At 47.0% G+C, this 25,271-nt stretch overlaps 1 protein-coding gene across 2 annotated transcripts in view; it reads left to right on the top strand.

Moving 5' to 3' along the window:
* The window catches only part of NUDT3 (nudix hydrolase homolog 3), a 167,634-nt gene that overhangs the window by 102,638 nt on the left and 39,725 nt on the right, over positions 1-25,271 (top strand). For both annotated transcript variants that reach the window (XM_086810333.1, XM_086810332.1), the window contains 2 exons: positions 2,627-2,859; positions 5,586-5,667. In XM_086810333.1, coding sequence (XP_086666459.1) covers positions 2,627-2,859; positions 5,586-5,667 — 315 coding nt within the window. The remainder of the gene's footprint in view (positions 1-2,626; positions 2,860-5,585; positions 5,668-25,271) is intronic.

The following is a 25,271-nucleotide window of genomic DNA, read 5'->3' as shown; positions in this document are numbered from 1 at the left end:
GCTCTTCCTGCAAGAGTAAACCCACCAGCTCTTCATAAGTGACAGGATCACCACCTCCTCTCATAGAGAGGTTGAGAGAGGTGTGAAAGCCCAAGTAGGAAGGTGGTAAAGAATGAAGAGTGTTGGTGACCAGCTGTCTGTCTGGGATAACCTCATCAATGTTGAGCAATTGTTCATGCAAATCTTTCACTTTGGTGAGATGATCTGCCATGGAGTCACCTTCATCCATAGAAAGAAGATCCAATTGTCTTTTCAAGTAGGCAACTCTTGCCTCGTTGCGTACCTGATACATTGCTTCCAATGTGTCCCATGCAAGCTTCGATGTCTTGCAAGAACGAATGTGCGGAATAATAGTCCTTTTCACTGAAAGGGCTATCAATGACATGGCCTCTGCATCCCTAGAGTCCCATCTCTTCTGCTCTTGTGTGGGAGCAGGTTCTACCTCAGGAGCTCTTTGAGCACCTCCCCTTTGAGGTGTTACTAGCTGTATGTGAAGTGGGCATGTGTCATCACCACACTTGACAAAAGTCCCAAATTTTTGCAATTGAAAGAGACTCAATTTGCCGAACCCCCAAATTCTAAGCAAAGTAGCATGTTCAATTTCTCCAATTCGTCATCAAATCGAGAAATCCTCCAAATTATCCGAACCCTGTACCACCTGCAATTTTCCAATTTGCCTACAAAGGGGAATTTTGGCTGACCCCCAAAAGTTACTGAACTTGCCCTGCCCTGAAATGGCTGCAAAGCTGGTTTTTTTATAATAAATTTAATAAAAATCTGAATTAAAGGTACCCAGGCGTGGACAGTACGGATGGTACAGGTGTCAGTCGGGCAGGCTGGTCGGCGCTGGTACAGATGGCGGGATTGAGCTTGAGCCACCAATTGTTAGACGGGCATTGCATGGATGATGAGCAGAGAAGTTATAGCCGGGCAGACGGTACAACTAAGCAAGCAAAAGGCGCGTTGTAGGCTTTGCGCACAGACGGAGGTCGCTTGGAGCAGAGAGGGCGGCAGATGGCGCAGCCGGGCGGCGAGGAGTCGGAGGTCCCCGCACTAGCTCCGCGAGGAGGAGGTGGAAAGTGGCGGAGGCGTTTGGCTGGGTAGTAGCGCGGCCGACTGTGGCAGTGGTATTGGGAGGCGCCGCTTGCGAGCTGAGCGGCGGCGGTCCTCTCCACACTAGTGCCGCCGGCGATGGCTGAGCCGGGTGGAGCAGAGTACGGAATAGAGATCTGGACGGAAACAGGCGACGGATGGACTGGTTCCGGCGACGGAATTCCGCAGGCGACGTATCTGTTCGACAGAAATTCACAAGAAACTGTAGAGACTGAATTTCCAGAAGGCTGAGAACCTCTAGAGCTCTGATACCAATTGTTGGTGTTGGACTCATACACACACACACACACACACACACACACACAAACTTGCACATTAGGGTTAGGTGCAGGAAGAAGCAGCTCACACAGAAATGAGAGAGAGAGAGAGAGCCAAAAGTGTGGTAGCCACAAAATGCAAGACCACCCTTGCATGTGTGTCACATCCATATAATATAGAAGTACAAAATATTATATGTAGAGTGTCCTTTCACACTTGATATCCAAGGGGAAAAACCACATGGGAAAAAGTGCCCTTGGTTTAGCCTTGTTCACACATAGCACTACCATAAGTGAGCATATGCCTACATGTACACATAGGCACAAGTCCCAACGGAAAGCCAAGTCCACCAGATATTCCGTGCATGAACACATCAAGTTCCAGTGGAAGATCATGTCCACAGTATCACATGACAGGTAGCAATCTCATGCATGAGCATAAACTAATAGCCATGGACGCCAATCCAATGCAGACACATAGTGAGAAAATCATGTACAACAAGAGAGTTCCAATGAACGTGCTAAAGTATGAAGTCTTTCGATCGCAGTACTACCATGCAGCATACCATGCAAAATATTGGTTTGTAAAGCCGGCAATCCGTAGACCCATACTGGCATGGTCAATGGAAATGAGTTGTAACTTGTCATACCAAACCATTTCCGTAACTCTACCACATGCTCTGTGCTGGCCACATCCCTTGGAGTATGGGGGTTGATACTCCTCTCATGTTTTTCATGTTTCATGCTCCTAGTATTTCATGATGAGATTTCCATGGACAGTTTTGTATCACTCTAGCGAGATAGTTTTGATTTGTTTTATTTTATTTTCCGTTCCATGATGAGATATGCCATGGACATTTTTGTATTACTTTGAAGTTTGGTCTCGTAGGCCCATTGGGTCTTTAGCAGACGCTTAATCTCTCTCTCTCTCTCTCTCTCTCTCTCTCTCATGGCCAGTTTTGTATCACCCCAGTGAGAGAGCTATATTTATGTTTTCATCTTGTTTTATTTTCCATTCCATGATGAGATATGCCATGGACATTATTGTACCACTTTGGTCTCATAGGCCCATTGGGTCTTTAGTAGATGCTTAATATATCTTTCTTTCTTTCTTTCTCTCTCTCTCTCACACATACACACACACACACACACACACATCTGCATGCATGCAATAGTGCAACTTTTTTGTTTTTAGTATGCAAGATTCACTGTTAGTTTTCTGTTAGTAACTAGGCAGATCAATACCTTTCTTTCAGGAATTTGAACTGTGGATGGGAAAACTTAAACAAGAAAACCAAGCTGCAGCAAAAGATTTCTTCACAGTTATTAGACGACAGGATCAACTAGCTGGCAGTGTCACAAGTTCTTGTTGTGATTTAACCAAAGCCGGTGGTTTGCACATTGTTCCGTACTCAAAGGAGTACAGTGCCTATCTTACTGAGGCAGCTGAGCTTTTGTATGCAGCTGGGCGCTCTGCAGATACACCGAGGTACAACTAGCTTCTACATTGTTGGTTTCATCATTGAAAGAAAAATAATAATTATTCTTACCTCAGGATATCATAGTGTGATATTGGCTGCTCTCTTCACATTCGTGCAGAATCTCTCTTTTTTTTCTTGGAAAATATAAGTTTTTTCCAAATTGAATGAAGAGTGCATTTTGTAGGGACTGGAAAATGCCCATACATACCTGATGTGATTGCATTGGAATTCCACCCATGCCTTTCTATATAGCAAGCTCTCTAGATGCCACATTGTCAAACTAGTTATTTGTGCAGCACTTGAAGGACATGGATATCAAATGTTTCTTGGAGACCTGACACTGTTTATAAGAGTGCTATGTTGTTGCTGTGGTTTCCGTCAATGTGTCCATGCCAATATTGCCTGTGTACTTGAGATGAGGCTTGGAGTATAGTCTATTGAGAGGGCATCTCATCCTACATAGCATTTATCTCGTTGTAGCTAAATTAAGTGCTCATGAACAAGATAAAAAAATGACAGTGAATTGACTTCAACATCGAGAAAATCTCCTTTTTTACAAAAAGCCCTTAGGCATTACAATCCCTTCATGTGGGATAACTCACACGCCCCTCGTGATTTCACATATGCATACCACGGGCAACCTAACCCTCTACAGGTACCCTGGGTGTTAAGAGGTCACCGTCCCAGTGAACAAACATGAAAACTGGCACATAACTCCCATACATGTGTATAACCATGAACTGCCACAATCCAAGAAACAAAAAATAGCCATCATCAACCATGTGAGCAAGAGAAGGTGGACTCATACGTGTAATTGTGTTACTAAGCCATCTTCTCCCTATGCACCAAGGGCAAGTCTCTAACTCTCTGCCCCCTTGGCTCGTAGTCCAATGCACCATAGGTTGCACTCTCTGCCCTCTTGGCTCCTAAACTTCTCAATACGCAAATGTTTAACTCTAGCTGGTGGTGTACTCAAGTCATGCAATAGCAGAGTTGCAAGAAGGAAGCTGGGGCTCTGTTGTTGTGATGACGAAGTCATCTTGCACAGTGATGGGGTGGTGGAGAGGGACAAGGGCAGTGATAGGGTTGGGGGGCGATAAGAAGGAAATAGGTGATATGAATGATAGGAAAAGGCAGTTGGAGGAGGTGATAAGGGATGTAGAGAGGGGCGATGGGCCGAGAAGCATTTTGGCCAGGGGGTTAGGGCTAGGTCATGGGTGTAGGTAAACAGTGGGGCAAAGAAGGTGGGGGTGCACAGGGTGGTGAAGGGGTGAGCGATGAGGGATGAGATGGCATGATAAGCACATGAGGCGATAGATGATAAGATGCGAGGATGAGTGCAGCCAGGTATGGGGGGGGTGATAAGCAGTGGGCATGGTTAGGTGAGAGGGGCCTAATCCATGGGCGCAGGGAGGTGTGAAGCGGTGGTGCCCATGTCAGCAGGCTGTGCCAAATGCTGTGCGTGGACAGGCGTGCACGCCTGGCAGCAAGTGTGCGAAATGGCGTTTGCAGGCAAGGACGGTCGAGTGTGAAGCAGTGGGTGAAGGGCGACCAGAGCTGCAAACATTGGGAGGCTTGCCGACCAGCACACGGGTGGGATGGTGTTGACCTCAGGCATGCTAGTTGATGACCAAAGTGGGAAAGGATCAGCAGAAGTGGTGGGCGGCCCTAGCATGGCGAGGAGCACAGCGACCAGGTGGGGATGAGTTGGGCGCAGAGTAGCAACACGATGAAGAAAAGCAGCACGACTGAAGAACCTATGTTAAAATGAGAGGCTGCATCGACCCATGCCAAAGCAGGCAGTAATTGCGCAAAGCTAGTATGTGTAAACAGGAGCCTAGGGAGGGGGAGTGATGGAAACTCCCAGCAGGATCGCCAGAATTTAGCTAACCTGTATCTAAACTAAATGCGCATGTAAAAGATGAAGAAATGAGGCTCAATTTTATCGATTGCCTTAAACATTCAGATCCCCTTTTATACAAAAAGCCCATAGGCATTACAATCCCTTCATATGGGATAACTCACACACACCTCGTGATCTCACATGTGCATACCATGGGCAAGCTACTCCTCTACACTCATTATAACACATTAAATGTAGAAGATGCCATCTGTACAAATATTTCAACTATCAAGGTTTGTCCAGACTTTCTAGTTGGAAAGAACTTGGAAAGAAGACAAACATGCATCAATGGTGAAGCTTACCACAATATCTTGTTGTGGGAAACATGGGCGTCTCTAGGCGAGCTATGGCTTAAATTGACAAATGCTTATGTACATGGATTGTACATGCCAAAATCAAACATAAAGTTAAAACTTAGGGTGTTTCATGGTTCACACTACAGCTAAACCCCTAACATGCAAGTGTCATGTAGATATAATCCACGGGAAAGTCATCCTTGGAGGAAGCTAGTGTCAATTGTTTTACCTTGTAATTTGTTCACATGTGCATTCTCAAACAATGGTTGCTCATTATCTTCCGAAGAACACCTTCTGCATCTCAAGGTCTGTTGGCCACTAACCGAAACATGCCCCCCCTCCCCCTCCCCGCCCCCGCCCCTGCCCCTGCTGCTTCTCCTCTTCCCTGGTTCAGCATATCCATTTGTACTGTTGTGTGTTGGTGTATCGACCCTGTCAATGGTTGTTGCTTCCTGAGCTGAATTTGCAGGCTACATGTGTTTTTTTTTGCTTGTGTGTGAACTTGAAAGCATGTTCAACTGGATGTCTCAAACAGTTTGAAACGGTTATTGGAAGCAAAAGCTGGCGCATTTATATCTGACGACTATTATGAATCAGACGCTGCTTGGATAGAGCTGGTATGTCAAATTTTCAAATTGTTATCTTGTTATCTTGTTAGCTTACAGCATTTTCCAGTTTGAGCATTTTCCATCTCTGCATCTAGCACGCCAAATGTGCCAGGCTGCTATGCTACTGCAAATCTCCCATCTCTGGTAGTCGCCTGTAGGTGGGGCTGTGACTGGTACTACTACAATACTATGGTGAGAGATCTGAAGGCCTAGCCCTCTCCCATCCTCCTCATAAGCCCTGACCACTCCAAGCTTTGTGGCCCAAGCGATAGTGCCCCATGTAAATATCTGTGTGTCGATGCCCTGTTCATAGTAAAGCGGAGGATCCTCTGCCAAATCTGCTGAGCCTTCGGGCAATCCCAAAGGCAATGTCTTTGAGTCTCCTGGGGGTGGCCGCACCGCGGGCAAGCCGCTAGTCGACCACCAACTGCCAGCCAAGTACCTACCACTAAACTCCTATGTGCCATCAACCAAAGAAAGAGGGTGATCTTTCTTGGCCGAAAGCTGTCCCATAGTCTCTTCCAGAAATCTGAAAGGAAACGCTGTGAGAGGCCCTGAGACTGCCAATGTGCTGCTGTTGTCGGTGTGCCATCTATCTTGGGCATCTAGATCTTGCGGCCTAGCTACGCAGTATATGCAAAGCAAGGGGCATCCGGAGTCTCCTCTTGATCCGCTGGATCATGCCAAGTCCACCCTCCCGATCCCACTGAAGGCGCGTGAGATGCCAGCACTCCCATATCCATAGCCGCCATAATCTCTCCCTGGTCACCTTGGCTGGTGCCAGATCAATATGACATTCCCGTGCCCGAAAACCAATCACGCTCACCCTCTGCAAGGTGCAGCCACTAAAATCCTCCGAGGGAAGCTGAGATCTCTCTAGTTTGCCATGGGATCCAATAGAGAAAGTGAGCAGACCATTGTCCTCATCTACTCCGTGGACCGCCACTAGGATATCGTGTCTGGTAAACACACCTAGCCTTACTAGGGGAGTTGGGTCTGGGGGAGTCAACAACTCCTAAGGGATAGCTGAGTCGATGTCAATGCTGAGCCTATCTCTACCCCGGATCTCTATCAGGCCTCTCTCCTGCACCTTCGGGGGTAACTGCCTGTGGGCGCCCCAAGAAACATGCGGTCGGGCCCCTAGCATGTGGCCACTGGCTAAACGGATTAGGGGGTTCCAGACACCAAAGGCTGCCGAAGCCGCTCCTCTGAGGCAACTGGAGCTATCTGTTTGAGGGCGGGCCTAAGGTGCTCCCAAGCACGAAGTAAACTGACTGCAAATCTATCCTCAAAAGCCAGGCTAAAACCACGGGCTCACATCTCTATGAAGATCTATCTGGTACTCTACGGTCAAGGGCCATCAAGATTCGGAGTGCGGGCTGAAATCCGGGCCAGTAGGAAATCCTTCCAGTGCTCACCATCGGGAAGGAGGCCTCTAACAATCAACTTGCCCAGCAGGGCACGGCTCTGAATAGCCGGGTCAATGAGGCTGAATAATCACTCTCGATGCCACCTTGGCCCTGGCTGGCGTCCCATCACTTCCGGCCCAAAAGAAATTCCGGATCAATCGCTGTACCTGGCCAATACATGCCCGGGAAAAGGCCTAGCATGAAGTGATGTGCCACATGGTGGCAAGAAGCACCTGATTCGCCACCACCACCCTGCCTGCTCTAGGGAGAGCCTCACCGAGCTCCAATATAGAAGCTTCTTTCGAATACTCAGAAGAAGCAGGGCGAGCTGTTGCTCGAGAGAGATATCAATGCCAACCTGGCAATTGAGATATCAAACTGGAGTGCCCCTTGAGATCCACTGGAAATCCTCAACCGGTTGCCAAGTCGGGGCGGGTGTTGAGCCTACCCAAAAACCACACGACTTGTGCTAGTTGATCTGTGCTCCTGATGTGCGACAGAAAACCTCGATCGCCTCCGCAAATCTATGTAGATTTCCCACATCTCCTGCAAGGAAAGCTGTTGTGTCGTCTGCAAACTCTGAGTCCAGCAGCTCCTCCTGTGTGCGGAGGGGAAGACGCAATCCTTGAAGTCCGGTCTCCCAGGTGGAGAGAAAACTACTCATGGTGTCGGCGATGAATAGGAAGAGGTAAGGTGCCAAAGGACAGCCCTATCTAACCGAGCGGGAGGGGGAATCTGTCGCACGGGCTCCCTGAATGAGAACCTGGCTGTGTGAGGCTGAGGAAAGTCTTGAGACTACACGAATCCACTCCATGGGGAATCCCATCTAGCTCATAGTGCCCTCCAGAAAGCTCCAATCCACCCTATCATAAGCAAGTCTAGGAGTAGCACAATGAGGTCCTGCTGCCTTATAGTTATTGCCTCCCAGAAGATAAAGATGTCCAGAATGCTCTGATCTTGAACAAAGCCGGTCTGAGTGTCGTGGATCAAGTTTGGGAGAACAGGCTGAAGTCTCCTGCTGATGGCCTTGGCCAAGAGCTTATAGGCTGTCCCTAGAAGAGTGATGGGTCTCCACTGCCGGATCTCCAATCTGTCACCACCCTCCTTGGGAATCAAGTGAATTAAGCCCTTTGAGAGCCTCTCTGGCATGGCACATGTGATCATAATCTCATTGAAGGCAGCTCGAAGGCCACCTTCCATGAGGTCCCAATGGCGAAGAAAGGAGGAGACTGGAAGCCCATCCGCCCCCGGGCATTTGCCCTTGGGAAGTGCTGTCAATGCCTCCGCCAACTCCTCAGCAATAAATGGTGTCAATAAGAACTGCACGCCCGAGGACAATGACTCACTGGCGGTAGCAGCTGCTCACTGAAAGATACACCCCCCCCTCCTTGCGTCCCTGAGGGGCCGAAGGATGGGGACCAAAAAGTGTGACTCTTGCCTCCTGGAAGAATCTTCCCGCATCTGCGGGTGCACCTCTCTGAGAGATGATGCTCCTGGAGGAAAAGAATGTCTATGGGTCCCCCCACTATGGCCCTCTGAAGCTTGCCTCAGAGGATGCCTCGTCTATGAAAGCACTGAGGGCCCCCTAAACCCTGAAGAGTCTTGGGCGAGGGTTTAGATGGGGAATAATCACAATCCGTACGGGGGTGAAGGCGCGCTAGGTGGACACTAATCCTGTCCTCCATGTGATGCCACTCTGTACGAGCGTGCACACATGCATGCTCCGGACTCCATCGATCACAATAGAGGTATCTGTAAGAGGGGGGAAGAGATACCGTAGCAGCAGAAGTATGGATGAAGACAAAGAGCAGCACCTCCAGACTAGAGACTACCATCTCCCTGTCCTAGGCTTGATGGGCTGAACCTGCAAGCCCCATCCTAGCCAGAGGCCAAAAATGGAGGAGAATGTCGGTGATGTGGAGATGGTGGGAGAGCTGAACTGCCTGACCCTGGATGGCAGGTGCCACCAACTCAAGATGCCACTCTATCCGCGGGTTGCATAGTGCACTGAAGGGAAAGAGAAGATCATTGCGCCATTATCTAGCGTAGAGGGCCTGGAGTGGTGAAAAACCACACAAACTCGAACAGGGGCTACTGTCTCCTCAAACATGTCGGTCTCTTTTGTCGGCAAACACCGGAAGAAACTGTAGTCCACAGACTGCCCCAGGATCCTGGGGACCTCACCTGGGACTCTGGCGGGAGGAGATCCCTCACCGGGGAGGCGACAATGGTCATCTCTACTAGCTCTGAAAATTGGTGAATCAAGTGACGGACTGATCCTTCCGGCTGCCTCCTAGTGGTTGTCTGGCAGCCCATCGGGTGCGGTCCAACCGTCCGCCACTCGCCGTCCATTGGGTCACCCGAAGTCGGGGCCTGGTGCTATGCTACCTGAGGGCCTGCCTCTCTTTCTACCCTCTGGTGAGGTTAGCATGAGAAATGAGGGAGGAACTATCGGAGGTGGTCTCCTGGACTGCCACCGAGGGCAAGCTCTAGCTAAATGACCCATCTGTCTACAAATGACGCATTGGCCTGGAAGGCCAGAATACTTCAGGCGCTGCTGTATGGGGTCGCCTCAGAGGCTAGGAATAGATATACAATGCGGTACAGACTCTGGTGAGGCTACACAGATGCGGAGGGATGGAATCCCCGCTGTGCTTGTGAGGGCCGAGGCAACGGTGGGGGAGGGGACTCCAGCACTCTCCCGATGGCATCACCAATAACTGGGAGAAGAGGAAGGTACTCCTTCCTAAGGCATGGGAAGCAAATTGTCACTAGGAAGCCCGAAACGCCAACCAATGGGTCAGACGCTGGATCGAAGCCGCGCTACCATTGTGCAAAGAAGGCCTGCGTCGTACGCAGTGCAGAGCGACTCAGTTGCATGACTCGGTCCGACGTCGATGGCGAGTCGAACTCCACCTGGTAGTATCCGCGCCCCAGAGGGTGAATATCGGTGATCTTTAGAGGTTCACCAGTAAGGCTAGCGTGAAAAAGATCCGTGAGCTATTCGTGCGCAGGGTGGCTACCAACAATTTTGCAGACCAGGGTGGAGGCCTCAAGTGAGGCAACAATCCTGGCAAGAACTTGTAGATCCGCTTTGGAGAAGGAAATGCAAGCAATGGGGGAGAGAGCAGGGGGCGGGCAGGGATGGAAAGGGGGGGGGGGGGGCATGGTAGCTTGCACCTGTTAGCAGATGGAGGAAGTTTGACCCTCAGAAAGCTTTAGTTGGCAGCAATGTTGATGTGCTTCTTGTTTAGGAACATCATCTTACACCAAATGCCCCGGAAGTTTCTCCCAGGAGGCAGCTATACCTCTTGGTCGGGACTCCTAGTGAACTAGGGTAGGGTTTGCATTTCCATCAGCAACCAGCTCTTGCCTTATGTCATGGACTCCGGCAGCGGGCTGTCCCCCGATGGCTGTTACAAACTTTGCAGGACAGCTAACTCACAGATCCACTCTCTCATAGGACCAGATTTGGTTGTCAGAATGCTTCCAATAATTATGTTGATTATGCCTGTATCAGCGCATTGTGCGATGATGAGAAACATGTATCTCCTATGAGGATGCACAGGAAAATCAGCATTGGATGAGTGCCATGCAATAGGAATTTGATTCCATACAGGGTAATGACACTTGGGATTTGGTTGACTTACCCTATAGCAAGAAGGCTATGGCATGAAGTGGGTTTTCAAACTCAAAGAGTCTGATGGGACCATTGATAGGTACAAAGAGAGACTTGTGGCAAAGGGTTATGCTGACCAGAAGGACATGGATTATGACTAGACCTTTGCTCCCTCTTCATGCATGACCACACATTATGTGTGTTATTGCATTGGCAGCTCATTCGAGTTGGAAAGTGCATTAGTTGGACATCAAAACAAATTTTTTAAATGGGGATTTGCATGAGGAAGTATACTTCTCACAACCCATTGGTTTTATGATGCGTGGTTAGGAACACAAGGTATGCAGGTTGAGAAAGGCACTGTATGGCCATAAGCAAGCTCCTAGAGCTTGGTACGAGAAGATACATGCATACTTGATTGCTCATAGGTTTCAAAATAGTCGGACTAAGAGTATCCTCTATCTTCGGAAGGATGGAGAGGATCTTATAATACTCATCCTATATGTGGATGACATGCTGACACTTTCAAACTTGAATTATGTGTCATTTGAGATAATAGATGTGGGTCTGTTGCATTATTACTTGAGCATTCAGTATATGGACAAGGTCAGGAACACCTTGAGGCAGGCTTAGTTCCGTACGTCGTACGGATCTGTACGGTACCGTACGGATCCGTACGATCAGGTACGAATTTCGTCTGTTTCTGCCTGTTGGAAGTAGCCGTTTCTGCCCGTTGGAAGTAGCCGTTTTCTGCCCGTTTTTCCAGCCGTTTTCTGCCCGTTTTTTTGGTTGTTTGCCTTCATCTCTCTTGAGTCCTTCTATAAAAGCCTCAAGGACCAAGCCTCTCCTCCATCTACTCCAAGCCTCTCCTCCACCACCCTCCATCTACTCCAAGCCTCAAGCACCAAGCCCCTACTCCAAGCCTCTCCTCCACCCTCCTCCACCCTCCTCCAAGCTCCTTCCATCCCACTTGAGCCTCTACTCCAAGTTCTCTTCCTCCAAGCTCTTCCCATACTTCATCTTCTCTACGCTCTCTCCTCTACTCCACGCTTCAGCCCTTCTCTTATCCATCATGCCTCGGGAGAAGCATGAGGCTTTTGATTTGCATTGCCTCAATGTGGAGGACACCAAGAAGTCCAACTCCCATCATTGGACATGCCGATATTGCGGCAAGTCATACACTAGTGGAACAACAAGGCTTCTCCAACACCTTTCGAAGATTGGGGGACAAGTTGCCGCATGCAAGGAGATTCCGCAAAGCATTGCCGATGACATTTCATGGAAGATGGGCGGCGGCTCAAATTCAAGTAGAGGAGCATCATCAACACGCGCACCGGCACCACCACCGGCACCACCATTGGCACATGATGAAGCGGCCACCGGCTCTTTCATTGGTGTATCCTCCACTGCCACTTCCACGGATGCACGGTCCGCCTCCGCACCGGGCAAAAGGCAAAGGGTGGTGGAGCGTGAAGGGGTGCAACCCTCTCTCCACCAAGTCACGGGTAGTGTGAGAGGTTCGGTTGCATTCCTTAAGGAGCGGCAACGCCTTGCGGAGATAGAGATTGCTCGCACCATTATTGAATGCAATCTTGCCTTCAATGTACTCCAAAAGGAGCAATGGAAGAAGATGGTGACGGCGATTGCAAATGTGGGCCCATGTGAGGGGTGGACGGGGGTCTCTTACACGGCTATGCGCACGAGGAAGATTGATGAAGAGAAGGAGAGAATTGATCGAGCCCTTGACCCGATTCGAGTCGCATGGACGAAGTATGGATGTTCTATTCTCACAGATGGATGGAGTGATCAAAGGCAGCGTGGCATTATCAACATCCTTGTGTCTTGCCCGCTTGGCACATACTTCTTGCGTGCGGTTGACACCGGGAGAAGGGGGAGAAAGACTACCGGGAGTTTCATCTACCGCCATATTAGGCAAGCGATCATAGAGGTAAGTATTATTTTACTTAAGTGTGGCTGATTTTGTGATTTGTGCAAAGCCCTCAACTCATATGATTTATCTACCATGTAGGTTGGGGCTCAAAACGTGGTGCAAGTCATCACCGACAATGCATCAAATTGTCGACGCATGGGCCGCTTGCTTGAGGAGGAATTCCCCACCATTGTGTGGACTCCATGTGTGAGTCATTGCATTGACTTACTCATGGAGGATGTGGCGAAGCTTGGCTGGGTGAAGAGGATTGTGCAACAAGCTACATCTATTGTCAACTTCTTCATGCTAAAGGTGAAGGTGCTTGCTATGTTTCGTGAGCATAGCAAGCTTGACTTGAAGAAGCCATCGGCCACCCGCTTTGCCTACATGTGGCTGGTTTTGGAGCGTCTATACGATGTTAGGCCCGCCCTTCGCCAGAGAGTTGTTTCCACCATGTGGAACGATTGGGATGAGCACGTCACTGAAGAGGCCAAAGCCATGCAATGCTTTTGCCTAGAGGAGAGATTTTGGACTAGAGTCTGAGCAATTGTCATTGCTATGACTCCATTCTATAGGCTCTTGCGGATGACAGATTGCGAGGGGTCCACCATGGGCCTTCTTGTCCACTTCTTTAGAGCTGCCCTTGTGGAGTTGGAGGCTTGCACAGACATTACATCTGAGGAGCGAGCACAAATCATGGAGATTGCACAGAAGAGATGGAGGTGGATGCACAAACCAATCCACGGGTTTGCAGCATTGGTACATCCAGCCTACAAGTCTCCAGTAGTTTGCACCGATAGGGAGCTTCGACAAGATCGGGATGTATATATGCTTCGAGCTGTGCCAGTTGATGAGCACAATGCCTTTCTAGAGGAGTTGGGTTGCTATGTTGATCAGAGAGGTCAAACCTCCTTTTCGTCTCCCACTTGCTGGAGGAGGGAGTCACTTGTGAAGCCCCTTTTTTGGTGGGACAATTTTGGGTATGGACTAGAGCATCTCCAACCCATAGCCTTAAGGGTCCTAGCCCAGGATTGTTCTTCGGGTGCATGTGAGAGGAACTGGAGTTCCTATTCTCTCATACACACGAGGATACGCAATCGACTGAGCACACGACAGTTGGAGCGGTTGGTCTACTGCCGCACTAACTTGCGCATGATGCAGGGCATTCTTAGTATGGGTAGTCCTAAGCAAGTAAGTGACAAGTCTAGACTCTAACTTGTCATGACTCATAACTTTTAAGTTTTGTGTACACTGTACAGACTCTAACTTTTGTGCCTTAATGTGTAGGTCAATGTTGACACTTTCACCTTGACGAGTGAAAACTTTGCAAGTGTCAATCAACAACCTGATGAGGAGGAGGAGGCAATCTTCATGGAGCTCTATAGTGAGCTTGTGGCAGCAGATACTCGCAGCACCAGGAGTCAGCATGGACGGGGCCGAGCAGTTGGAGTTCATAGGCCTCCGCCTTCGACATCGGCAAAGGGTGGCCTTCACACATATGTGAGGCGGGGATCCTCGAGCTCCAATCCCCGCCTTCATGATGATATTCCATTGCCCCCTCATGATGATACCCCACTGCCTAGAGAGCCCTTGTTTGATGATGATGGCAACCTACTTAGCGAGAATGATGCCCAGAGTGTCTCGTCCACCTTCGAAGAGTCCTCTTCAGAGAACTCTCTTGATGGACACTCTAGTAGTGATCATGTTGATGATCATGCAGATGTTGGTGATGATGTAGACTTTTGATATGTTATAGCTCTCTAGGCATTGGGCATCTATCTCCTTCTAGCCCATCGATGATGTATTGTAGTATGTAGTATCATGTATGTACGCATGTTGGCGGTCGCCCATGCCATGAGTTTTTGGCCTATCCTTTTGTAGCAATTTTGTACTCTAATGGCATGATGACATTATGTTCATGGTTCTACTATTTTGTAACTTCTTGTCTACAATTTTTAAGTTTAGGAAGTATTAAAAAAAAAAAAACGTACTAATATCGTACCGTACCTCAAAAAATTTTAAGATACCAATTAGTACCGTATTTTATCGTACCGTACCGTATCGTACCTTTTAGAGACGAAGAGGCCGAAGATGCTGCTAGCCAATGTAGTGGGCCCACTCGACCTCAAGGAGGGTGTCAAGGGGGAGAACATCAAGGAAAACAACTTGATTGCACCCACCCGTGCCTGCATGGTGGTCACGCAAATGTCATGGTTGGACTGAGACCGGTACACTAACATCAATACCATGGCAAACCTAAAGAGCAAAGATGTTTACAAGTGGGCAGACTATTTTTACAGAGGGCTGGATAAGGCCTGCGCAAATCCACAAGGCTGTTACAACCTGTGGATTTTGACAAAAGTCATTCATTACATGGTGGGATGGGTGCAGTGCTGCAGCTGATTGTGTATGTACAAGACACAATCAAGGACATGCTGAAGCCAGTAGGTTCAAAGAGCCACTCCTACCAAAAGTCCCTTGCCTACCCACGAGAACCAACGTACAAAGGAGGAAGGCAAGGGCAGCGGAGCTGCCACTGAAGCTCAGAAGGATCGAATACCACTGAAGAGGAAGTGCACACCCCTGGATAACCGCTACCGCCTATTGGAATTTATGGCCCCTCTACATGGCTTTAGTAGTGGACCTTAGTAGATTATTTCTTAAGGTTTAGTAGCATGGCTTTAGTAGTGGACCTTAGTAGATTATTTCTCTAAGGGTTAGTAGCTCCTTTTTTGGATGGTTCTATTTTCAGCTTTTTATATGCCTTAGTGGAGAATCTCTACATCTTGCACTCTACTCTAGGCTTTGGGTGCTCGCTTCTAGGCAAGTGATAAGCATCTTGATTAGGATTAGATCCTAATCTCCTCCTTAATCCTTTAAAAATTTACAAAATGTTGTTACTTATAAGAAAAGTGATCATGCGAAGAAATTACATTTTGAATGAAAATATCTTATAAAGGCCTTATGAAGATTACTTTCAAATATCCGAATGTGACAATGTAAACATAATCTTTGTTGTTATTGTCATATACAAATTAAACGCAGTGAAATACAATTGGCAAGCGACCTGAATACAACGCCGCCAAGGTATCCCAAGCACCCTTTGCGGTGGTGCAGGAACGAATGTGCGGAATGATATGCCTGCGGCACAAGAGAGCAATCAACCATGGGCCTGAGCATCCCTAGCATTCCAAGTACGCTGTTGTTGCTGGGTAGGAGGAGGACAAGGAGGTGGACCTACAGGAGGGTGAACAGGAATCACTTCACCTTCTGCTGGAGCAGGTGCGAGAGGACGCTCTTCAGTGCCATCCACATATAGCCATACATTCTTGGCAACCAATACATGAAGCATCATACAAGCCCACATAGGGTAGTTATCCCCATTGAGCTTGTCCTCTTGAGACAGCATGCCAAAGAGGTCATTGTTACTGTTGGCCATGACAACACAACAAATCTGTCAGAGGTTACGACAAGAGTAGGCAATGCCCAGCAAAACTGTAAGAATGCGGGAGATAAATAGCAGGATAATCAATGGATGAAAGGGAACTCCTTCACCACAAGAAACACATATGTATGTCCCAAATCTGCAAGTGTACTGCATGATAATGCATATCTGTCAAAGTGTCTACAATGGCATATACATACACTACAGCAAAGCATAAATGTATACATGTGCTGTGAAAAACACGCTCAACTGACACCTGTAAGAGCTGCAAGTTCTCAAATCCCGGAAAAATCAAAGGTAAATGGGTCGAATGTTGCAATAATGGGCTCAATGTAGAAAAGCCCCAATTTTTAGGCAGCCAATTAGACCAAATCTGAACCGGCACATGTAAATCTGCTAAAGTGTCCAAATGTGCGATTGTCACTTGTACCAAATGCTATATTGCCCCAATGTCAAGTGAATGTGCTTGTAACACCCAATGTCTATGATAGACCTGCAAATAGTGTCAATTTCTGCAAAATCCCCAAATTTCTAGTGCATGGATGCACCAGATATGATGACATCAATGCCAATGTGTGCCAATATTGCAATTTCAGGCTCAACGGTGAAAAGTCCCAAAATTAATGCAGCCAATTTGCTATTTGTTTTAGCAATTTCTGCATTTTTGAAAGAAATTGCAGAAATAACAGTAAAATATTGAACTATTGCAGTCGGCACAGATTTCGAGGAGGTGCAGAAGGCACGCACTGAAACAAATCTGCAGTCGGGCGGCAACAAAGGGGTGCAGGTCGGCATTGTGCAAAACATGCAGGTTGGCATTGGGCAGAAGATGCAGGTCGGCGTTGGGTAGAAGTCGACACGTGGCAACAATCGGCGTAGATTTGCAAGGGATAGTTGGGCGGCTGCAAAGCAGGTCCAGTCGGGCAGAACAGGTCGGCACACATCAGTTTGGGCAGCCGGTACAATCGACGGGCTTCAAAGGGGAGGCGCACAGTAGTTCGGGGAGCAGGTACTGTAGGCGCAGCATCGAGAGAAGAGCTCGCCTTGTAGAGAGAGAGTGTGCGTGTTCAGTCCTCAGTGCAGTAGGCTCAAGCTTGAGCAAGAAGGGGATGGAGGAAGCTAGCCTGTACACAGACACACACACAAGCTCAAGCACAGAGAAAACGTGAGGGAGCTGGAAAGATGTACTCGGTGAATGAATAATGAAAAGTACAAAGGATGAGTACTAAAGTACTCTAGGGCAAAGTGCCCACACACAAAAGTATGTTCCCACCGGGAAAAAACCCCTGTCCAGTCAAGGTAAAAAATGCCCGGGGATAGAGGGGGGTCACACCATAAACGGCCAGGCAGACATGTACTAACATGACCAACATTTCTTTGGATCAATGGACAATCAATCCCTTTTACCGAGTAAAACCCTATGATTTCGATCCACACTTTGTCTATCTTTTGATTGCATGACAACCTTCCTATTTAAACTCAAACCTGTCTTGCAAGTCCTTGATGTTGTCAAAAAGCTTTTCATCTTCAACATTCCAAACAAAGGGATCTTGTTGGCTCACCTTTTGCAAAGGATAAAGATATTCAGCTAGCATGCAGATTGATTTGGACAAATACCTTACCTTCTGGATGAAGCTATTGAGCTCCTTGGTGGTCTTGGGACTATCCATCTGTAGTAAACTTTCAACCTTGGATAGGTCATGTGTAATCCCATTCCCACTAACCTCATGCTGAAGCAACACCACCCTTGCTTTTGCCAGCTTACACTTGGGTTTAACTGAGCCCCATTCTCATCAAGTCTCTGAAAAACAATATCGTGCTTTTTTACGTGAAGCAGTCTATCACTATAAATGCATATGTCATCCATAAAGACCCTTACAAAAGTGCTCAGATATGGTTCAAGTATCTTGTCCATCCAACTCTGAAAGCTTGCATAGGCATTAAGAGTCCGAAGGGCATTACTCTGTAACAATATACCCCCCCATGGAGTAATGAAGCTTGTCTTCCTTTGATCCTTTGGAGCTTTCCTGATTTGAAAGTACCCACTGAATTCATCACATACTGAGTACCTCTCACTCCCTGCAATAAAATCTCATCCTGAAAAGGCAAGGGGTAATGATGTCTTCTTGTGGCTGCATTCAAAGGTTTATAGTCAACATACTCTCCATTTGTTTCCTTTCTTTGGCACTATGACCATAGGCGATATCCAATCTGATTCAGCCACTCTATAGATGAACCCAATTTGTAAACGTTTGGTCACATCTACCTCAAGTATCTGCCTTTGAATGGTCCCTAGCCTCCTGAGTTTCTGTGCCATGTGATTCATCCCTTCCTTTAACTTGATCTCATGTACTACACTGGAAATCCCTCTCATCTGGGTATACTCCTTTGCAAGCAACTTTGGATACCTATTAGAGAGCAGCCCATACTGCTTCTTCTCTTCCACAGTCAGATCCTTATCCACCATTTCCATCAGCTCTTCCTTTGGAACATTGAAGTGCTCATCCTGGGAAGTTTTCCTATCTGATTTCCAGCCCTTCCCTTCTCTCTAATCTTAGTCATCTGCAGCCCACACATGTCCATTTCCATCTCCAACAAGCTTTGGTCTAAACCCTCATCATCAGCCTCTTTTGTAGACTTTGAAGAGTAAGCATCATAACTCTCAAATGAGGTTGAGATTTGATTTGTTTCAACTTCCAGATCTTCTCCAAGCTCCATAATCTTACATGTTTTCAAGTCATATCCGATCCTCTTATCTTTTGGCTTATCAACAAACAGGTCTATGCATCCCTTATACCAATGCTAGGTCCAGCTTCCTCATCGTCTTTCTCCATTGCTCAGTTGCTATCCTTACAGCTTCAACGAATGTGGCAGGGTCCTTCAACTCTACTTTCTCCTTGATACTCCCATGCAGCACACCAATAAACCTATCCTTTTTCAAGAAGTCAGGTGGTACCTGGTTCTCTCCCAAGGCTCTGAATTTCCTTCTCCACAGTCTCAAATCTGCCCACAAAGGCTGGCATCTCCTCATCCTCTGCTTGGTACAACGTGCTGAGCTCCCTCCATAAGTCTTTAGGACTATCTGCTTTCCCATGTTTCCTCCTCAATGCCTCTTTCAACGTGTCCCAATTCCCTTTTTCAGCATCTGTAACCACATTCTCATATACCATTCCCTGGCTGGTCCTTCCAAGAGTAAACTCAACACCCTAAGCTTGTATGCATAAATCTGCCAGCTCAATCCTCCTGACAAATTGGTTGACATCCTCAGTCCTTTGGCCTCTAAACACTTCATATCCCATACTTGCCATGGTCTTGAGTTGATCACCAAGTGGGTTCCAACCTGCAGATCAAAGCCTTTAACAAAAAGCTCTCCAGTCCTCAGTGGGGGCACCAAAACATGTGAGGGGGCTTGGTGATGGCCTCTATAACAACACCAGACACCACACAAGTGAGAGATATACAAATATAAGAAATTGGAGCTCACAAATCACCTGTTCTAAAAGCATCTACCAACCCAATTGATATCATCAGAGACCTTGTGAATCAAAGGAAGCCTAAACCAACAGTTGCAACCTCTTTGGAGAGATGGAGGCAGCCCCTTACACTCCCCTATTTCTCTGGATCAGTGGATAGTCAACCTCCTTTTACCCAGTAAAACCCGATGATGTCAATCCACACTTTGTCTATCTTTTGACTGTATAACAACCTTCCTATTTAAACTCAAACCTGTCTTGCTTGCTTTGAGAAAGTTGACCCAACTTATGGCATCTCCCTATTCCTTTAAGTCCAGAGATTCTCACACCCCTCAAATTTTAGATGAACACCATCCTATGATTCCTTTTCATGATCATCTGTGATACTGAACCATCCTCTCCACTGAGAATAAACCTGAGATGATGCTAGGATGATTGATCAATTCTCACCTGTCTCCTAGGAATGATGGTTCCTTTTCCCCCTTCAATCTCATAACAACTTAGCCCAATTATTTTCCTACTAAGCACTCTCTGGTCATGTACACAATCCTTTATTCAAACCCAGATCTGCCCAGCTCCAAATTCACCTTGGCTTCAGATTTGTCCCAGCCAGGTTGGCTCTCCTCATGACAGTTCTGAGAAACCCTCCCTCTCTGCTCCTTATGACATCTAGATCAAAAGCACAGCAACCCTTCTCTGTTGGTATCCTTCCCCTTTTCCCCCTTTTCCCCACACCCCCCCCTTTTCTCTGTTGGTATGCTTCCCCTCCGCCCCCCCCCCCCCCCCCCCCCCCCCCCCCCCCCCCCCAAAAAAAAAAAAGTGTGAGATTACCCAAACAAGAGCTAGCTATCAATTGATGATCTTCATCAAATGTGTCATACGATTCAGAGATTCAATTCAAGCTAGCAATCCATGCTTGATCCCTGTAGCCTATCGAAGCCCTCTGAATGGATGGAGTTGAACTGATACAGAGTTTGATTCCTCTTGCTCAAGGCATACACAAGCTTAAGACTCAAAATTCATAATCTATAACCCACTGTTTAAACATGGAACCATAAAAAACAGAGCACTGGACACTCTCCCACAACTCTCTGTTATATACAAAGTTTACAACAATTGTTTCTTAATAGAGTTTACAACAGCAAGACAAAAAGCGATGACAACATTACACTTCGGAGGAAGAATTGCTTGAATAAACTGAAGAAGATGAAGTCCTCTTTGATGAGCTTCCAGTAAATAACAGCCAGTCCACAACTGACATGAATTCCAATCACCATCAGAAGGTCTGGATAAGAACCATGTTCTAACATAGTAGATGCCCTAGATGCTCTGACTCCCCATATCACTTGGGCTTCAATCTGTACATCCACGGTTCAGAATTGTGCAAACCCCAATTATCCAAAAAAGACCCTGTAACTCCCAATCACAACCTCTAATATTGATGCTTCCTCTTCAATTCAGCTTTAATTCATCCTTCCAACACTCAATTGATCATCCTCTGCTGCCCAGCTCCATGTCCATTCAACACCTTAGCTCTCTCTCCTTTGTGCTCTTTCCAATCACAACCTCTGACACAGGTCCATCTTCTTCAATTCATCATCAGTCCAGCTCCCTCTACTCACCTAGAGTCTCAATTCCTTTTGTCCTGTGCTATGAACAAACTCCATGTGGATGTTAGATGTAGATGATCATGCATCATCATTATAAACATCATCAGCCACAGCTTATTTTTCACTACCCTCTACATGTAACTCAGTCATTACTACCAAGCACCAATCCATAGAAATCGAAGGGCTGAAATGCTGATGCAAGCAACTGGTCCAAGCCCTCACCTTTTCTATGCAAATGAAGATGCTCGAGTTATATTTGCTACAATCTGATATCTGTTGGCTGAGCCCATGAATGCCCATACATTCAAGACCATACTCAAGAAGGTCATAGAGGAATCACATCCGACCTTGAGTTGTTATACTCTGATGGGGCAAGCGAGAGTTGCTCTTGGAAACCAAGAGTTGCCATGCCACCCATGGTGTGTCATGAACCACAACGCGAATATCATAGATGGCTGGCCAACATGTGTGCCCACTGTGCTTGCCCACTGTGCTTTCTAGAGCCGCCAGCACCCCTGCAGGCACCCACATCCACATGGGGTTTCGGAGGCTCTGGCATGCTAAGGTCCAAGCGATAGGGTCCTCTGGCTGAATATGATATGAATGAATGAAAGGACTACATGCTCAACTATTTATATGGACAAGGGATGCTGGTCGGTTGGCTACAGAGCTGGCCGACTGCACTTGTCTTGGCTAAAATATATAAATGATGTAAAAATGCCCAAAAAATGCTGTAAATTATGGGAATAATACTAGATAAATTTTGATCACTGCTAGATGATATCTGAAGGCTTATGCAATGGTCTAGATGGCCTACATGCATATGGGATGAATGCTATGCATAAATGCACACATGTCCTGATGCAAACTCTAAGGCTTTTACTGACTCTACATGCATGAATGCATCTCTTCAAGTGGGTTAAGGGACTTGGAGTGATTGACTGATTGTCTAAGGCTGAGAATGGCGTATGTAGCTCGTGCCTAACTTATCCTGGACTCGGGATAACAATGGGATCACGGCGTACAACAAATATCATCCTAAAAGGTGCTAATAATGTACAAGGTTGCATTGAGGATGATCAGCCATCTTGTCACCATGCACTACAGTGCAAAGTGCATGTGACATTCCGTCTTGCTTAGCTTGGCGGCGGCAAGTTCATGGATTCCAAGCAGTCCGCCAGCAACTTGAAAGAACTCCTCGTCTAGCCAAACGGCTTCGTGGGTACCTCGATCTCCAAACTTCGTATAGAATTGACGTATCCGTCGACCGAAACCATGCTTCCAACGATGAAGAAGGATCTGCTCAGGCTTGATAACTTCTGCTTCATGCAATTTCATGGAGCATCACTTATCTTTTTAACTATTGGGAAAGGTCCAAAACTACAGAATGAAAGCTTGGGACAACGTTTGCCCACTTGTTTCAATCTTTGTTTCATGATGTGGAGATAGATCCAATCCCCTTCCTTAAAGTGGACATCTCGTCTAGACTTATTTGTCTGTCTGCTATAAGCTTCCTGTGCTTTGGTCAAGTGGTCCTTGACTGACTCAATGATTTCGGAAAATGCTTCCGTTGTTTTATTAGCCTCAAGAGATGGAGACACCAATCTCGTGAAAAGAGAAGAGAAACGGCGACCAAAGGCTGCTTCATACTGGATGAATGAGTATCGTTCAAGATAGCTCCCATTTGGACTGCTGGTCATGACAATATGACTTGAGAACATCAAAGAACAAATGGTTATAGATTTTTATTTGGCCGTTTGTTTGGGGATGGAATGCACTAGATAACTGTAACTTAGTTCCAAAGTTTTCGAATAATGCCCTCCAAAAATGCGAGGTGAACTTGGAATCTCTGTCTGATGTAATGGTGCTAGGCAAACCACAAATAGGATACCAATGCTTGAGAAAAAGATGGGCTACGTCCTAAGCTATGGCCGTATGCTTGCATGGGATGAGCATGCAGAATTTACTGAAGCGATCCACAATGGTGAAACATTGAGTGTTACGAGATCCGATGGATGCTGATAGAGGCCCTACGTGAGAGTGAGAGTGAGAGAGGAGGAGCACACCGACACACACAGTGGAGAGAAGTCAAGAGTTTGGGGATAATGAGTATGTGTGTACCTCCCCAAGCACACAGTCAACCTTTTATATTAATGGATAAGGTTACAACACTAAATACACCGTACTTAGTGTACGTAGCAATAAAAAAGTACTAACTGTACTTAAGTGTACTAACTGTACCAGGGTGGCATTAGTGCCTTTACCCCAACAACCTCCCACTTAAAGGCAATGTGCCCTCAAGTATAAAAAAGAGGAAAAATACAGCATATACACAATGGAGTACATGGCCCAGTAAGGCTCATCCTATACCCATCAAACATCGGCAGTGTGCAAACCGCTCTGTAGGCAAGCCTTTTGTCAACAGATCTGCTGGATTGTCATCCGTATGAATCTTGACAAGCTGAATCAGCTTATCATCTATCACCTCCCTGATGAAGTGATACTTTACATCTATGTGCTTCGTCTTTGCATGAAAGACAGGATTGTGTGCCAACTGAATAGCACTCTGACTGTCACAATGCAACAATGGGATATCTCCTGTAATGCCCAAGTCTCCCACTAGCCGAGATAGCCATAAGGCTTCCTTGCATGCCTCTGTGGCTGCAATATATTCAGCTTCTGTGGTGGACAAGGCTATGCACTGCTGCATCCTTGATACCCACGACACTGCACCTCCTGTGAATGTATAAACATAACCGGTAGTAGACTTCCGGTTATCTGGATGACCAGCATAATCTGAATCAACATAACCATGCACTTTTGCATCCTGCTTGCCAAAGCATATGCACAACTCCTGTGTGCCCTTCAGGTATCTCATAATACCTTTCACTGCATCCCAATGCTTCTTGCCTGGATTTGCCATATACCTGCTAACCACTCCCACTGCAAACGCAATATCAGGCCTGGTAGCAACCATAGCATACATGAGACTGCCACAAGCTGAAGCATACGGAATCTTGGCCATCTCAGCCCTGTCAGCATCTGACTGTGGGCTGTCCATTGCACTGAGTTTCACATATGGAGGCAATGGAGAACTAAGAGTCTTCCCCCCCTCCATGTGAAACCTTTGCAACACTTTGCCAATATATTCTGTCTGAGACAAATACAACAGACGCTGTCCCCTGTCTCTCCGTATTCGCATGCCCAGTATGTGATTTGCATCACCAAGGTCCTTCATATCAAAGGCCTCATGCAATCTCCCTTTTAGATCATCAAGCTCCTTACGAGCCTTACCGGCAATAAGCATATCATCCACATATAAAATGAGAATGATTAAGCTGCCATTTGCAGCTTTCTTTGTGTACAAGCAGTGATCGGTATCACTTCTCCTGAAACCTTGGGACCTCATGAAGGTATCAAATTTCTTATACCATTCTCTTGGTGCCTGTTTCAGCCCATAAAGGCTCTTTTTCAACTTGCATACAAGTGACTCCTTGCCCTTGACTGCAAAACCCTCTGGCTGCTGCATGTAGATCTCCTCATGAAGATCACCGTGAAGGAAAGCCGTTTTCACATCCATTTGGCATAATTCCAAATCCTCACATGCAACCAAAGCAAGTACAGTCCTGAGTGTGGTCATCTTGACCACGGGAGAAAAGATTTCATCAAAGTCTACACCGTATTCCTGCTTAAAACCCTTGGCAACTAATCTGGCTTTATACCGTGGTCTAGCTCCAGGTGTGACTTTTAGTCTGTATACCCACTTGCATGGCAATGTCTTCATGCCCTTTGGCAGCTGCACCAATTCCCAAGTGCCATTTTTATGGAGACTGTCCATTTCGGACTTCATGGCTAGTTCCCATAGCCTCTTATCATGCATTTGCACTGCCTCCTTATAACAGGAAGGCTCTCCACAGTCTGTAAGCATTATAAAATCTGCTCCTGGAACAAATCGGGCTGGCTGCCTCCTTTGTCGTGTGGACCTACGGACCCATGGGTCTTGCTGTCCAGCCTGCTGGTCACCTAAAACAGGTGGCTGTTCCATCAAATCTGGTGGCAAAATAATGCCTGGGAGATCTTCCAAAGGTGGCATGTCCTGTAGGACATCTTCTGCCACTGCTGGCTGA

This window comes from Cibotium barometz, chromosome 16 (genome assembly GCF_041138505.1).
Source record: "Cibotium barometz isolate CiBa-2024 chromosome 16, ASM4113850v1, whole genome shotgun sequence".
Lineage (NCBI taxonomy): Eukaryota > Viridiplantae > Streptophyta > Polypodiopsida > Cyatheales > Cibotiaceae > Cibotium > Cibotium barometz.
This window is presented reverse-complemented; position numbering and strand designations above follow the sequence as displayed.